General features: G+C 42.1%; 1 protein-coding gene across 2 annotated transcripts in view; it reads right to left on the bottom strand.

Annotated features, from left to right (window-relative positions):
• Positions 1 to 18,169, bottom strand: part of Adcy9 (adenylate cyclase 9) — a 101,271-nt gene that overhangs the window by 27,717 nt on the left and 55,385 nt on the right. For both annotated transcript variants that reach the window (XM_048332936.1, XM_048332937.1), the window contains exon 3: positions 6,411 to 6,601. In XM_048332936.1, the coding sequence (XP_048188893.1) occupies positions 6,411 to 6,601 (191 nt within the window). The remainder of the gene's footprint in view (positions 1 to 6,410; positions 6,602 to 18,169) is intronic.

Raw genomic sequence — 18,169 nt, 5'->3', positions numbered from 1 at the left:
AAAACGATGATTTGTTTTTTAAAAAGTAGAGAAAAATAGCAGCAGTAATTATCACAGAAAAAGAAATGCATCCTAGAACCTGTAAGAACAGAAAGTAGACAGCCTGTGGATGCTGGAGGCAAAACCACATATACTTGTAAAATTCATAGACACAAGACCTCAAAGCCACATTGGGTAGAATCAAGCTCTAATCTTCTCCTTTGATTCTTCAGTACTACGTGATAAATGGGCTTAAAAAACTGAGGGTGGTCATGAAAATCCAAATCAAGAATGGGTTAGATTAGATTCAACTAACAAAAACAAGAAGATTATTACTATGCTGTGGAAATATTCCATCAGAAAATTAAAATAAAGCCAAGCACTGGTGGCTCACATCTTTAATCCTAGCTACTCAGCAGGCTGAGATCTAAGAATCAAAGGTTTGAAGACAGCTTGGGCAGACAAAGCCTTGAGAATCTTATCTCCAATTAGCCACAAAAAGCTGGAAGTAGAGGTATGGCTCAAGTGTTAGAGTACCAGTCAGTTAAAAAACACAACAAGAGTGCAAATCCCTGAGTTCCAATTCTACTACTGGCATAAACAGTAACAAAAAAGTTAAAATGAAAAAGAAGTCAGTACTGTGGGAAATTTACTTCTGCACAACACCACATAGCCTGATGACACCAGTTAAATAAGGCTGGGTATATCTTTTCATTTCAACTGATTCATGTTATTTCTCTAAGAAATAATTTTCAACTTACACCAGTGGCAAAGAGTATGTAAAACTAATTTATGATGATTTTTTTTACTACGTATGACAGAATACAGTAATCAAACTATGATATCAACACTACACAAAGCTATTGGCTTTATCCAGATGTACCTAGTTTCCCCCTAATGTCCCTTTCTGTTCCTGGACCTCACACAGGTCTCCTTTGTTCCTCCAGTGTGGCAGATCCGCCATCTGATCTTGTCTTTTGTGACCTTGACACTTGTGAAGCATCCTGGTTGTTTTATAGAACACTCTTGATTTGGATCTGTCTTGGGCTTTTTCATCTATACTAGGCCTTTTAGACTGGGCTTTGGGGTTTGGGGGTAGAAGTCTGCTGAGCTGTGGTGCTGTCCTCAGCACACCACATCTGAGTACTACATCAATATGTTCCATCAACAGTGACACTCACCTTAATCTGCTAAAGGCAGGTTCTGATGGGGCTTTCCATTGGAAAAGGTACTGTTCTTCCTTTTATAATTAGTCAATATTTGGGGTGGGAATATGCTTTGAGGTTATACAAGTACCCTGTTTTTTTTTCCTGAAATTTTTATCCATTCATTTGAGATTCTTGGATGGACCTCACCTGCAGAGATCATCATCAAGATCACACGGAAATGGTGATTTTCTCTTGCACTCATTGCTCTACATCTATTACTAGAAATCTTCTGTAAAGAAGAGTTCAATTTATATTTGACATGCTTTCTCCTCATGGAAGGAAACTCATAAGACTAAAACTATAGATGCAACTTGCAATGTATTTAAAAACAAACTTACTTTATAAGCCTATTTCAGAGCCAGCAGCCAGACCACTACCCATTTATTTTTGAAATGGTTTCTTCAAGATATACCTCATCTACCATATAACATACCCACTTGAAATATATGCTTCAATGGTTCACAGGGTTGTACACTCATCACCATTATCAATTTAATTACTTAAAACAAATGCTTCCTTAATTTCTAAACCATATAAATATGTGTACATACAGAACACAAGCTTATTATGCTTTCAATTTCTATGATAATCTAAAATGTCCTCTGTTCCCTCAAACTGAGCCAACTGAGCCTATTCATAATTTTACATATAGGTACAAGGAGGTAAAAGTAGTGATATTTATTTAGTATGATTTTAAAAAGCCATATGGGGAAGGTGGAATGGCTCAACTGGTAGGGCACCTGCCTAGCAATCATAAGGTCCTGAGTTCAAACCTCAGTCCTGCCATGTACATGTGTGCACATGCACGTACACACACACACACACACACACAGGGACTATCACAAAATGATGGTTCCTAAGGCTAGTGATTTCACAGGGTAAGTATGAGCATTTTGTTTATTTGTTTTGTTTTTGTTGCCAGTCCTGGGGCGTGGACTCAGGGCCTGAGCACTGACCCTGGCTGCTTCTTCTTCTTCTTCTTTTTTTTTTTTTTTACTTATATAACTATATGCTGTAAACCAACTGTACAAGTCATGGAGGGGGGAGGGAAATGGGGAAAGGGGAAGGTGAGGGAAAACTGAGGGAAGAGGTAACAAGTTGGATAAAAAAATGTATGTACTGCCTTGCGTACATCATTTTGACCACAAAGAAATAAGAAAAAGAACTTGGAAAAAAAAAGAAGTCATTTTTCATTCTTTTTTTTTTTTTTTTTTTTTTTTTTTTTGGCCAGTCCTGGGCCTTGGACTCAGGGCCTAAGCACTGTCCCTGGCTTCTTCCAGCTCAAGGCTATCACTCTGCCACTTGAGCCATAGCGCCGCTTCTGGCCGTTTTCTGTATATGTGGTGCTGGGGAATCGAACCTAGGGCCTCCGGTATCCGAGGCAGGCACTCTTGCCACTAGGCTATATCCCCAGCCCGTCATTTTTCATTCTAACACAAGACAATATAATCCTGTCCTTTCTTTGGAACCTTCAGAGCTATAAAAATAACATTTCTTCTTATTGCTGTGATCATGTTCCATTTTGCATTGCAGAATTTGGGTGCTTTCCTTCTCACCCTCTATCAAGCCATTGATAAGCTCCAACATGGGTCACTCTCATCTCTTCTCTGCTGTATTTAGTTTGTATATTTATAAGCCCACAGTATAGAAATGACTTTAATACCACTTTTTTGTTTGTTCTTTACTTCTGAGCTTAGTCATTTTTTTCATTTTTAATATTGTCATTATCATTTGTGGTACTGGATTTGATCTCAGGACCTTGTGCTTGGTAGAGGCATATCTCCAGAAATGACTTCAGATGAATGACCCTGGCTACCTCTTGAACCACAGCACCACTTCCAGCTTTTTTCTATATATGTGGTGCTGAGGAATCGAACCCAGGGCTTCATGTATATGAGGCGAGCACTTTACCACTAGGCCATATTCCCACCCCCAAGTATGAGCATTTTGAAAACAGGACAGTCCCCTCTTGAGTCATCTCCAGGGAGACAAACCTATACCATTAGCCAGGAACAGGATAGGCACATATGCCCTGGGTGACTGCTTCCTAAACACCTCCCTTTAATTCTTGGTCTTCAGAATAAAGCTCCTTCTACTGTACGTTCTCAGACAGTGTCATCCACAGCAGGTACCCTGAAAGGTGCAGTTTAAAGAAGACAACTGTGCTCAAAGAGGCCTGCACATTACCTGTCCCTGTTGGAGACTGCAACTCCTGCTGCCTACTAAGGGCTCTAAGAATCCCTGTAGTAATCTTTTGTGGGCTGTTTAATCCAGAATTTCTCAGATTCACTTGACCACAAAGTCTCTTTTAGGGCTAAACACCATCCTGTCTCCTTCCCCAGGGTCCATACTGAGAAACTGTTGTTCAAGGGAACATACTTAAGAAAAACACTGCCTTACACCAGGTCTCTTCAGCAAGGCAGGGAAGGATGAGAAAATGGGGTCAGAAGGCTACAGGTAGTTCACTCTCTCAAATGAGGCTTCAGCAGCAAAGGAAAAGAAGCCTGATTTCCCAGAGGGGCTAACAGACCCTGGTAAAGATGAGGGGAGTTAGGTGGGATTTTAGCATATTGGAATAGCTAATCTCAATGCAGATTATATCACTAAGGCAACAAACCAGTGCCCTGAGTGTGAGGCATGGAAAGTTTATAGGATAAATCCACCCACAGAGGAACACACAACCAGCATTTTACATTTGTATTGCTCAAAACCTCTTACTTAAGCCTGACACTGGTGGCTTATACCTGTAATCCTAGATTCTCAGGAGATTGAGTGGTTTGAAGTCAGTTTGGAGAGACAAATCTGAGAGACCATTATTTTCAATTAATCAGAAAAAAGCCAGAAGTGAAAGTGTGGCTTAAGTGGAAGAGAGGAACAGCATCCAGGCCCCAAGTTCAAACCTTAATACTGGCACAAAAATAACAACAAAGCCTCTTATAGGTATAATTATATAACCTACATAATCTTTAAAGCAGACTTGATTTTTCACTTTTAGAATTCAGGATCATAGTGCATATGACTTCCTCACAGTTACCAAGTATATGTGATTCTGAGGTATCTGGATCTGATCCTCTCTGATCTCAGGGAGGTAGAACACAGAGATGAGCCCCCAGTGGTCGTTAGGCTGGGTTTTCAGCTATTTGTGATTCTTCTACTCCAACTGTAGAATCCAAATAATTCCAACATTCTAAGATAGTCTCAGATATCCTATCATTCCACCCAAACAACTCTCTATCCCAGATATTATACTTTATCATCTAGCCATCTTTAACCCCCTGGAATGGTAGAGTGCTTGCCTAGCAAGTTTGAGGCCCCGAATTCAAACCCCAGAACCCAAAACTAACAAACAAAAGCAACACCTCAAGTGGTCTTTTGGGATAAAGAAAAAAACTTCTTAAGGCAATTTAACATAGAATCACCAGAATCACTGTTACTAGATTTCTAAGTGTGTAGTCACTGAAACTCCTGACAAGGTGGAAACATAATATGCATGATCCAAAATCATTTCTTTGGACTTTGAGTTCTACTTCTCTAAGTACAGCTCTATTTGGAGCCTGGAGATAACCATTTCTCCCCATGTAATAAAACTGCCACATTTTTGTTTTCCTCTCCTGCACTGATTCCTTTCTGGCCACACTCAGGAACAGTGTGAGAGTGAACAGCCCCTCTGTCTGACGCAACAAAGCATCAGCCTGAGTGAGAAGGCTAGCTCTAAGGCAGACAGGCAACAGGAGAGTTCAGACCAATTAACTGTCCTGCACATGCAGAGGGAGCATGAGGTTAGGGGAGTGTCCAATACTACCATCCTAGGGCACTTACTCTCTCTCACTCAGTGTGGCTCTACCACAACCCCCAGGTGACAATGGGCAATATCTGCAAACAGCTCTGGATGGTGCAACAGGGGAAAGGGGATGTTATTGGTATCCAGTTGACGAAGACTAGAGAAGGTACCGACCATCTGACAATGCACAGAACAGCTCTGTGCAGGTCCAAGTTGTCAATAGAACCAAGGTCAAAAAACTGCATGGTACTAACAAAGCATACAAGGAAAAGAATATATGGCTTCTCTCAATAAAATTGAATGCTATAATCACCAAAATTAATGAATGAAGAGCAGGATGAATCTCAACATGGTAAAATAACCTGGATTCCCTCACTGCCTGACACATCATAAAGACTATGAGGCTTAAAAACCATCAGGCCAGCTTTCAAATCTGTTCTGGATGTGGTTAAGTAGGATTGAAATTGTTATAATAAGTTGGCATTTTGTTATTGAAGAATGCCAAACAGATAAACAGAACTGTGACAACTACCTCACTTTCTTTTAAAACATTGAAACAGCAAATATTCAAACTAAAAAATAAACAGAAAGAGCCAGATGCCCATGGCTCATACCTGTAATCCTAGCTACTCACAAGGCTGAGATCTGAGGATTTTCAAAGCCAGCCTGGGCAGGAAAATGAGACTCTTATCTCCAATTAACCATCAGAAAATTGGAAGTGGCATTGTGGTTCAAGTGGTAGAGTGGTAGCCTTGAGCTGAAGAGCTCAGGGAGAGTGCCCAGGCCCAGAGTTCAAGCCCCACAGCTGCAAAAAACAAAAACAAAACAAAACAAAAAACAAAGTACTAGTGGGGAAACAAAAATCGAATGTGAAAATTGAGGAATAATTCAGAATAAGAATAATTTCCAATCCTAAGGTGAATCATGATAATTCCTAACATGTTAATTCTAGACAGGCACTGTCTGTCTATTAACAGGCAAGAGATTTCAGCCCCAGTAATGAAAGACCACAATGTCCCGAGAGCATGTACTTTTCATTGAGCACATCGTAAGATTCACCCACATCAACAAAATTTAAGATCACCACAAAATTGTGGATTTCCAGAGACGCAGGAATATCTGAGAAAGTAGGCTCAGAAATAAATAGAATCCAGCTCTCTACCTTTGCTGTCACATATCATTAGTTTTTAGGAATCCCCAAAGATGCTGTAGCCACAGAGAAAGAAAATAACTGAATTTGAGTGAGAAGCATCTCTATGCAATGAAGAAAGGAAATGGAAGTGTGTAGTAGGTCAAAAAGCAAGAATATTAAAAATGTGAAAGGCGTTGAATTTAAAAATGGTAAAAATCAAATTGAAAGGCTACCCAAGGCCATGTATTAGTTTACGTGTTCTACTTGCAGAGTTAATATAAGGTTTTAGAAGAAAGAAAAAAAAACTAACCTTAAGGTTATCAAAGGTTTTGACAGTCTGTGCCAAGTCACTGACACTCCCTGGCGACGCTGTCCCCTGTCCCCTAGGGCCTGAGGACACCTGTGAGCCGTCAATGACCTCAAGGCCAGAAAGCAAGGCCTCTGCACAGCTGCAGTGAGACTCCTTGGCTCTCTGACCCGATATCAGGTATGTCTTCAAACCTATGATGGATAAAAGTTACAGTCAGCATAGAGTGAACCCATCGGTGGTCGAAATGCAGCTCCATCTTGCTCGCTCTCTCTCTGTAGAGAACATATTCCTGCAAGGTGGAAGTAAATGAGAACATGAGTTTGTCATCTTGTATTGCTGCCATCCCTGCCTTTCTCCAGATATTGCCTCAGGGAGGCCATGCCTCCAAGACACACCATTACTGTCTTTCTTTGAATAATGACTGCACAGTTTACCTTGGGGTGGGGGGAGATAAAATGAGCATTACAAATTCCTCCATAAAGGGGTCATGTGACTTGTTTGTGAAGGCAGCAAAGAAAATTGATAACTCTCCATACTGCTTGTGTTGGTTATAATCTGCATCACTTATTTCTGACTTCCCCCCCCCCCCCAGTAGTAAGGTCTGAACTCAGGGCCTCAAGCTAACACTCCCCAGACCAGTACTCTACCACTTGAGCCTCAGCCCATGTTCCTAACATTCTCTTTGTTTGTTTGCTTTTAAAGAAGTTTGTTATTTTACAGACCTGATCTCTACTGTTCTCCCCCCACCCCCAATCCCTAACATTCTTAATTCGACATTCTGATGCAAGGGCAATGTCAACCTCAGGCAGGATCCTCTGCTCAGGCAACTGACCATCTACCTGCTCCCTGTGCAGCTTCAGCACTGCAAGAGAAAGTAAAGACAGGAATGTGGTCCCTAATGTAGAAAGGCTGAGCAAGGAGACTCGAAGAGCCCTGTACCTAAGAGGACAGAGAGATGTGTTCCCAAGGCTGATGGCACCCTCAGCAGGGAGGGCCAAGCAGCAGCTTCCGGTCTCCAACATCAGAACCCCCACTCATGTCTTCATATACACAAGCCTGAAGCTTGTCATTGCTTGGTAATTGTGACTCTGGGTTACTGCTCACTCACTAAACATTTATTAAACACATCCTGTTTACCAAACATTGTGGTAGAGGCAGGGAAGATGAGTAGACATGTCAGCCACCTGCATGGAGTCCATTCTGTGATAGGACCTAGATGACAAAGAGGGTATGACTGTCAGACTCTCAAGGTACCTGATGAGGCATGTGGAGTGCAAAGGTGGGTACTGTGTTTGGTTGTGTCTCCCCTGAGTTCCAATGTGATAATATTAGAAGTTGCGGTTGCAAGAGGGAATGAAGCCATGAGGTCAACTCCCTTATGGGTGGGATGGAGACCCTCTGACAGAGGATCACATAGCATTCAGCCAGCCTGCCATCCCCCTTCTGCCCTGTGGAAACACCATTTCTTCCCTCCAAGAGTGTAGTTCTCACCAAACACCAAACCTGTGCACATGTCTTGATCTTGGACCTCCTAGCCTTCAAAGCTGTGGAAAATACATTTCTGTTTCTTAGAAATCATCCAATAAGGGCTGGGAAGATTGCTCAGTGGTAGAGTGCTCACCTAGCATGCATGAAGCCCTGGGTTCGACTCCTCGGTACCAGATAAATAGAAAAAAAAGCCAGAGGTGGTGCTGTGGCTCAAGTGGTAGAGTGCTAGCCTTGAGCAAAAGAAGCTCAGGGACAGTGCCCAGGCCCTGAGTTCAAGTCCCAGGACTGTCCAAAAAAAAAAGAAAAGAGAAAAAAGAAATCATCCAATAATCTTTCTTAGAGCAGCAGAAACAGATTAAGACAGACTTCCTTGGTGATGTGTCCCTCAGGTGAGGTCATCCCAGGCCATACTGGGGCAGTCTCCCCAGGCAATAAGTATTCCTAGAATGGTCCATGGATGTCCCATTAATAAAAGAGGCTTGGTAAGCAGAGTCAAAGGGAAGCTTCTGAGTTTAGTAGGGTTGGGACAGCAAGTGTGTGTGTGTGTGTGTGTGTGTGTGTGTGTGTGAGAGAGAGAGAGAGAGAGAGAGAGAGAAAGAGAGGGAGAGAGAGTACAGCCACGGTGGTGGTGCCATGGGCATTATCAGGGTCTGCATTCTGGAACCCCCTGGGAAGCAGGGAAGAGAGAATGAAGGAGAGATCCAAGGCTTAGGATGAATCAGGAAGTTGGGGGCCATGGAAGTTAGGAAGTAATGATGGCAATGGAAAACTTGGTCCCCAAATGAAGTGATGACAGGCAATACTTCAGTGTTAAGGAGCTGGTGCCAATGGGCAGGGTTTGGCTTCTGGAGAAGGTCCTGGAGAGTTGGCCTTGGGCTCCATTACCTCCTAATACAGAACCTTCACAAGTTACTTCATCCCTCTGAAACTCAGTTTCTATACAATGAGGCTGAGAGCAGGACTGCCCCGTGAGGCTGATGTGAGGCTCCAGTGTCTCACACACCCAGGTTTATAGGAGCTATTATTATCAACACAATGTATGACTCATGTGTCACTAGGGGCCATTTGCATGCTCCGTCTAGGGGCAAAAGCATGCACAAAACTGTTAAATCAATAATGGTTCCCAATCTGTTTCTAACTTGGATTTTTCCTTAGGGAGCTCTGAATGATAGGTGAGTGGTAACAGCACTGTTACTATTACAAAGGCTGATCACAGTAGATGTTCACAACAAGGAAGTTTTGGTTAACCAAACTTACTTAGGCTTCAATGTGGTGAAGTCATTTAAAGTAGAGACTGTTGCCCAAACTGAAAGGATTTGGGTCTGATACAGTTAGACAGGGTTCAGTTGTCCAAAAGCATACACCTGGAGAAAGGTGTCAGGATAGAGCCTGGCGTGAAGGATTTAATGAGTAACCCCACACTTGGTTCTGTGGGATCTGACTTCACTAGAGTGGCTCTTTCTGGAGCAGCAGGTCAAAATAAGGCAGTTTAATGATTTATTTTCTTAAATACTTTATGCACAAGAGAATAAGTCAGTTTTCCCCCATTTTTTCCTAGTGGTTGACTTTCATCTCACCAATACTGATACTTTGGATCAGCTTTGTTTTTCAAAGAGGGGAGGTGTTTCCTAATGTGTCTCTGTCTAGTGGGAGAATTTATCTGCAGCTGTGTGTTGAGATTAATGTGTGTCTTAAGTACCCCCAGTCTTCCTCGTCCGTGGATCCCAGTCATATACAGACAGAAAGCTCAGAAGTGACTAAGGTTTGTTCACAATGAGTGGTAGACAACAAAAGGTGACTAGACTGCAACACTGTAAGACACTAGAGCTTGAATTACCAGGAGCAGCTATGAGCAAGACTGCCAGGAGAAATGTGTCAGGAACTGAGATATCCAACAAGTCATCTACCAAATAAAACACCTTCCAGACCCAAGAAGAGGCCAGACAACCTATGAGAAGAGCAAGTGATGTTCACCAAATGACTACACTGCCTATGCACCCAATGCAAGTGAAGGCCAGGCAGCACCAGAGCAGACAGAGACTACATCCTATTGCAAGGGACCAAGAAATAACAGTGAATCTGCATGTTAAGAGGTACAGATTTAAGTATAGGTCAGACATGAGGGATATGCCTGTTAATAGACATAACAGATTCTGGAAAAATGAAAAACAAGATTCAAAATCTGAGACAGGGACTGTGGGTGTTGGTCAGTGGTAGAGTGTTTACCCTATGTGTATACAAGGCCCTAGATTCAATCCCTATCATGGCAACAATAAATGAGTAAATAAACAAACAAACAAATGGTCATATACCCATATACTTCTACTTACAGGAAGTGTCCAGAACAGGCATATCTGTAGAGACAGAAAGCAGACTAAGCGCTGGGGATATGGCCTAGTGGCAAGAGTGCTTGCCTCATATACATGAAGCCCTGGGTTCAATTCCCCAGCACCACATACACAGAAAATGGCCAGAAGTGGCGCTGTGGTTCAAATGGCAGAGTGCTAGCCTTGGGCAAAAAGAAGGCAGGGACAGTGCTCAGGCCCTGAATCCAAGCCCCAGGACTGGACAAAAAAGAAAAAGAAAAAAAAAGCAGACTAATACTTTCCAAGGATCTGGGAGAGTAAAGAGAGAGGCAGCTGCTAATGGGTCCATGGTTACTTTTAAAGGTGATGAATATATAAAATTAGATTATGATCATGGTTTTTTTTTGTGTGTGTGTCAGTCATGGGGCTTGAACTCTGGGCCTAGGCACTCTCCCTGAGCTCTTCAGCTCAAGGCTAGCAATTTACCACTTTTAGCCACAACCCCACTTGATGATAGGTTTTAAATATGCTAAAATGCCACAGAATTGAATAATCTAATAAACAATTCCTCAACAAATCAGTTTTTTAAAAAAGAAAGGTCAAATGCTGGTGACTCATGGCCTGTAATCCTAACTACTCAAGACACAGATCTGAGGATTGGATTTTCAAGCCAGCCCAGGCAGGAAAGTCTGAGACTTTTTCTTCCATTTAACCACTAAAAAGCTGGAAGTGGTTCTGTGCCTCAAGTGGTAGAATAGAAGCTTTGAGAAAAAAAAAATTTCATGGACAGTGCCCAGATCTTGTGGTCAAGCCCCAGGACTGGCATCAATAGATAGATAAATAAATTTAATGATGTGAACTTTAACAAGATGTAACAGTTCCAAGATTCTGAGAAGAAATAAAACCAGGAAGAAATATGTATTTCCTGGGAATTCAAGGTAAAGGAGTAGGGAGTAGCAGGTAAAAGAAAACAGTAAAAACAAAGGCTAGCTAGGCACTGGTGGCTCATACCTGTAATCCTAGCTACTCAGGAGGCTGAGATCTGAGAATCACAGTTCAAAGCCAGCCTGAGGGGTTGGGATGTGGCTTAGCAGTAGAGTACTTTCCTGGCATGCATAAAGCCCTAGGTTCGATTCCTCAGCACCACATATATGGGAAAAGCCAGAAGTAGTACTGTGGCTCAAGAGGTAGAGCGCTAGCCTTGAGCAAAAAGAAGCCAGGGACAGTGTTCAGGCCCTGAGTCCAAGCCCCAGGAATGGCAAAAAAAAAAAAAAAAAAAAAAAAAAAAAAAAAAAAAAAAGCCAGCCTGAGCAGGAAAGTCCATGAGACTCTTATCTCCAATTAACCACCAGAAAACCAGAAGTGGAGCTGTGGCTCAAAGTGGTAAGACTGCTAGCCTTGAACAAGTCCTCCCACCCCCACCCCAGCCAATGACAATGATGAGGACAACAACAACAACAACAAAAGGCTAAAAACAGCTAATGTGGTAGAGCTGTGATGGAAAAATATACAAGAAATAAGGCTAAATAACCTTGAAGAACTGAAAATTATCTGTGGCAACAGTTCAGAAGTCTGGGAGAGATTAAATACAACCAAACAATGGAAAATTTGACCTTCAGAAGATACTTCTAAGAGTCACCCAATCTGTAGCTCTTACTTGTGCAGTGTAATCCCAAAAGGAAAGACCACAGATCTGCAGGTTATGGTATGTTAAGCCACCAATGTGGCTGTCTGGATGTGCGCTACACAGTACAGCTAGCCCATTGAACACCCAATGCCAGGCTGCTGTGACAGGGATTGCATCTTGGATATTCCTAGTCCCTCTTTACCCAGGACACTTACTGGCAAGAGCACTTTTTGCTCTTTTACAGGCGGTTCTACCTGCATGCCACCTCTGATAAGCATGTTTGGCTGGGAAGGGGGGTGACACTGGTGAGTACCTTTCCCATGAGCTTCAGACTATACAAAGGAAAAGATTCTTGATTAGCCCTCTGTGGGAGCAGCTATGCAGGCCTTTGCTACCCGCTACTCTGAGGAATCATTACCCAGGCTCTGGTTTCCTCCCGGACCACATTCCAACACAGGCACATGCTGTCTGAGTTTCTACACTGCAAATCATCTAGTATTCATCTCTGGCAGCTTTTTGGGGTTTGGATGAGCATTTTGCATCCTGACTGATACAGCAACTGAAGCAGTTTCTCAGATTGTATTTTCTTGTTTATGATGTATATGCAAGATTTGACTGGGCCCCAGTCTCCTTTTCTTCTTAGACACCTCCAACATTCACCTCTAGTTTCATTTCATCATCAGTAGTATTCTTTCTCTTTTCAATCTTTTACAGAAGAATAAAAGTGTGTGTGTGTGTGTGTGTGTGTGTGTGTGTGTGTGTGTGTATCGTGGGGCTTGACTTCTGGGCCTGGGCACTGGCCCTGAGCTCTTCAGTTCAAGGCTAGTACTCTACCACTTTGAGCCACAGGGTCCACTCCTGGTTTTCTGGTGGTTAATTCGAGATAAGAATCTCACAAGCTTTCCTGCCTGGGCTGGCTCTGAACTGTGGATCCTCAGATCTCAGCCTCCTGAGTAGCTAAGATTACAGGCATGAACCACCAATGCCCAGCCAAAGTGTTTGTGTGGTGTGCTTCCAGTAACTTGTGAGTACTGCTATGAGCAGGTGAGCAGATGAGAGCAGGACCACTTCATCCCTCATGAAGGTCAGGGCTGGGGATTTGCCTACCTGCCACATAGCACAGGACTCTGACAACTATGTTGTAGGCTCAAGCACAATCAAAGTGAAAATGGAAGCACGGAATAGTGATGCCCTTTGTACTAGAGGTCAGGACCATGACAGGCTGGGAAGAACACTATCATGTAGAGACATAGCTCACACAACACTCTAACCTCAGGCTGCCATGCACTCCATCAAACAGAAGGGCGGGTGGGGTCCTCAGAGGCTCTTGGTTATGTAGTGGAAAGTGAGCTCTACTCCAGACCCCAGAAGAACCACTCCTTGTTAAAGAAGAGATGAGCTAGGTGCTGGTGGCTCTTGTCTATAATCTTAGCTACTCAGGAGGCTGAGACCTGAAGACTGTGGTTCAAAGCCAGCCCAGACAGAAAGTATGTGAAACTATCTCCAATAAGGCCAAAGTGGAGCTGTGGCTCAAGTGGTAAGAGTGCTAGCCTTAAGCATAAAAGCTCAGGGACAGCACCCAGGCCCAGAGTTCAAGCCCCAGGAGTAGAAAAAAAGAAGAAGAAGAAGAAGAAGAAGAAGAAGAAGAAGAAGAAGAAGAAGAAGAAGAAGAAGAAGAAGAAGAAGAAGAAGAAGAAAAGATAGGAGTGGGCAGAAAGAGAGGTGCCAGCCCCCAAAAGTCACTGAGTACTCAAAGAAGAAGCAACATAAAGTCCAGTTAGAACTACAGGGAAAAAGAAAAAACTATTATTCTATTATTCTAAAAAGCATAGAAATACACCAACATGTAACAGGATCATAAGATTACAGAAAACATCCATTTCCTACATTATTAAATGCTTTTTTATTAACAATATGGAACATGAACCAAGCTCAATGGCTCAAGACAGTAATCCTAGCTAATTGGGAGGTAGGGATGGGGAAAATCACTGTTCAAGGCAAGCCTGGGCAAAGAAGTTTATGAGCTCCACCTCAACCAATGGCCTGGCCCAGTAGTACATGCCTATTATCCTTTGTACAAGGGAAGCAAAACAACTGGCCATCCCAGCAACATAAGGAAGCTAAAGTAGAAAAATTACATCCCAGATTCCAGATATAAAGAAAGATCCTACCTCTAAAATACCCCACAGAGTCAGAGACATGGCTCAAGTGGTAGGGCCTATCAAGGCCCTGAGTCCAATTTCTAGTACTGGTTTAAAAGAATATTTGAAAATATAAACTCATTGCAAAATATTTTAGACATAGAAATATGTCAGGAAAGATGAAATGAAGCTGGTGGTCCCTCTGGTCTGAGACCCTCTCCCTTGACCCCAGTTGTCTTTTGACTTCTTTTGTGAATAAACACAGTGCTAATAAGTGTACAGCACTAATGCATTCTGTAATACTCATTGAATGGTATCACTATATATGTTCTTCTGAAAGTTTTTTTTGCTTGCATTATATTTGAGATTCATCCATACTGATTTATGTTCAACTATTAAAATATTATGAGGATTTCCAATAAATAGTCTACAACTGGGCAAAGTAAAACGAAGTTAATTAACACTTAGTATAAACTTTACACTCTATTAAAAATAAGAAATAAACAGGGTGCTATAATCCCAAGATGGATTAGGAGGATTATGAGTTCCAGGCCAGTCTGGACTATGTAACAAAACCTAGTTTGAAAACAAAAAAACAATGAAAAGAAATATGATAAATGAGGCTGGGATGTATGGCAAAGTGCTTGCCTACCAAGGAAAAGACAGGGGAAAAAAAGAAATATGATAAGGAGGGCAAAAACATATATAAATAAGGGGTCCAAGAATGTATCAAATTTAAGAAAAATAAAAAAGGTTTTAAATATCATGAGAGAAGCAAGAATGAACAAAATGTTACAAAAAAAAGCCTCAGAAAAACAAAACAAGCTGAGCAATAAAGCTCACGTCTATAAACGTAGCTACAGGAGGCTAAGTCCAGAGAATTGTTTGAAGCCAGTTCCGGAAGGCAGAAAAGTCCATAAGATTCCATCCTCAAAATAGCAAGCAAAAAGCCAGGCTGAAGGTGTGACTCAGGTTGCAGAGCATCAGCTGAGCACATATAAGACCCTGAGGGCAATCTGGTATTGTCCAAAAAATACAAAAACCAAACAACAAAAACCTTAAAATGGGATGAACAATTAATTCAAAACAATTAATTAAAAAAAGCCTATATGTATACTGCTTGATGCTGCTTGATGTATATTATTCAGAAAAATGGTTTTGATGTAAGTAAATCCATGAAGCAGCAGCGTTATATAGTCATACCTCACTATATCACAATTTACTTATTGATACTTTGTGGATTTCTACCTATCATGGGGGGGGGGGCGGGTTCTGGAACATAACTCCCATGATAGATGAGGGATCACTATTCATGCAATAAAAAAAAAAAACCTGTCATACAGTGAAGCCACAATAAGTGAACCATGATATAGCGAGAGACGGCTGTATTTTCTACTTTCATGCACTTTAAATTGTACTACATGATTCCTAAAAACAGGCTGTAAAACACACCAGGCTCTCTGATCTTTCATACTCATTATGAGTGACACACATATTTTGCAACACACTGCTGCACAAATGACCATGTCAGGGGCTCAGATGCCGCAGGGCCTAAGTGTTTAACTGGGCACATGGCCACAATGCTAATGGGATGGGACAGGAACAGCCAGGCAGACTGGGAGCAGGTGTTGCAGGAGAGGTTGTTTTACTCCTCTGGGCTTTGCACAGAGGCCTTTCTTACTCCAGGCAAATTCAGAAAGCAGGTAGAATCCAACCTAGGTCATCCTGGCCAGCATCACCTTGATTCCCTCTCAGTAGCCCACCAGGCTGTGTGAGCATTGCACAATCAATCCCATGGTGTACAGTGACAGAGTGACTTGGAGAATTAAGTGGCCACTGAGCCCAAACTCCAGCCAACTGCCTCCACATACCACCTTGTCAGGTAACTGGTCGATTTGCTATCATGCCTTCCTGAGATGAACCAGGTGACATTTGTTCTTCCAGTTACAGACCAGAAATCTCCAGATTGTGACATAAGGCCAGAGTTTCTCTACCTCTTGAGCCACAGCGCCACATCTGGCTTATTCTGTTTATGTGGTGCTAAGGAATTGAACCCAGGGTTTTGTGCATGCTAGGCAAGCACTCTATGCTAAGCCACATTCCCAGGCCCACATTTCTTAATTTTTAAAAAGAGATTTTTACAAAAAGCATAAATAGATTTAACAGATTGCTGAGGTGTGAGCAGCAAGTTAGAACGGGACTTGGGAGGAGAAGAGCAGCTCAGCAACTCAGCCCCATGCTGCCAAGGGTTTTGCCCCTACCATCTGCCATCCCATGGTGGGGTTACACAATCATAATGGTGCTGCTGTCACCGGGCTGCAAGTGTTCAATTTGGTTGCTATGAAAACACACCTGATGAATTATAGCACTTGCAAGATGGTCATTTTTTGTGGGACAAAATTGTTACTTGCCCCCCCAATCACATATAAAACACTCAATAAAAGATATCTAAAACTCTCATAAGGTTTGGTCCTAAAATTTTTTTTTTGCTGCTATTGCTATGAAGTTAACTGAGAAAAAGTATTTATTATTTATAGCTGCTTGGACTGCAAATCCAATTGTGCTAGTCAGAAGATTCATTAATTACAGGGCAAAATATGCCCAATTTCAAGGTGAGGACAAGTATCTATGGTCTCTCAGTGGAAGGACCTTGACAGGTTCACATCTGGGTTCAGATTCTAATCCTCTACTCATGCCTATGTGGCCTGTAAAAATTACTTAACATCTCTGTGCCTCAGTCTCTCAGTCTGGCAATCAGCAAATTCATTAGTTACAGAGCTAAATGTGCCCAGTTGAGGACTGAGTTCTGTACATCCTGCCATGTGGCTTCCATTTGGTGTTTCCGTAACAGCCCTCACTCCAGGACTCCACTGCCAAATGCTGCCAGGAGCTGCATAGATGCCTAGTTATGCCTTCCAGAACTAGACAAGGATACACTGAGACATTTTAGCAACTATTTAATATGCAATATGTGGGCATTATTGCACATTAGCAATTATACTGAAGTTGATGGTTAATATGAGTGTAGCTGATATGCTGAGTGATGATGTGTGCTCAATATTGAACTAAGAATTATTATTAAAATGCTATGTATACAGAAACCACAATTTTAGACTAAAGCCATCACTAGAGTTGTTTCTTTGAAAGGACAGGTTAAGTTCCATTGTTTCAGCCAAAGGAAAGTTTTATTTTTCAAGGGTGAAGTCATGTGCTTAAGCTAATTAAATTTTTTATTATCTTTAAGTAGTTGTACAAAGGGTTTTAAATTCAACATGTCAGTTTACAAGTACAAAGCATCTTGACCAATGTCACACTCTGCCACTCAGAGCAACTTTTAAGTGTAATTGAGTCCCTTAAAAAGACAGGAATGGAAAGCATGGAATGCTAATATACCTAAAGGGGCCAGGAGACAGCAGGAGAGCTTGAAAATGTGTGAGTGTTTGCGAAGTATCACCACAGGTATCTGGGAAGCAGCAAAGATAGTGGGCATGGGAGATGGGTTTGGGAAGGCAGCCAGACCAGGTGGTGGTTAACTGCTTGCCATGTTGGAGTGCCTGCTTTATGCAGTATTGATGGGTTTAAAGGCAAGGCCTTGCACTTATTAGGCAGGTGCTCCACCACCCTTTTTGAACTGGCTAGTCTTCAGATGGGGTCTTGCTTTCTGCCTAGACACATGATTTTCCTATTTTCACTTCCTGAGATAACTGGTTGACAACTATGCCCTCCTTGTTTCCATTGAGATGGACTCTCATGGCGACTTTTCTGTCCACACTGGTCGGGAACTATGATTCTAATGATTTTAGCATCGCATATACCTAGGATAGCAGGCACACACCACAGTACTCAGCTACTGGTTGAAAAAGGAGCTCACAACCTTTTTTTTTTTTTTTTGCATAGGCAGACATTGAACCACAATCTACCACAGATCTCAGTAGTTAGGATGATAAATACCTAGAGTGACAAGTGTGAGCCACTGGTACCCGGCTTTTACTAAGAATGTGATGAACATTTATATACTCCAAGATGCTCCTAGATTTTTTTTTTTTTTTGCCTGTCAATCGTGCGGCTTGAACTCAGGGCCTGGGCACTGTTGCTGAGCTTCTTTAGCTCAAGGCTAGCACTCTACCACTTGGGCCACAGTGCCACTTTCCAGCCTTTTCTGTTTATGTGGTACTGAGGAATCAATTCAGGGCCTCA

The sequence above is a fragment of the Perognathus longimembris genome, chromosome 23 (assembly GCF_023159225.1).
Source record: "Perognathus longimembris pacificus isolate PPM17 chromosome 23, ASM2315922v1, whole genome shotgun sequence".
NCBI classification, from domain to species: Eukaryota; Metazoa; Chordata; class Mammalia; order Rodentia; family Heteromyidae; genus Perognathus; species Perognathus longimembris.
Note: the sequence above shows the minus strand (reverse complement) of the source record. Positions and strands in the feature narration are given on the sequence as shown.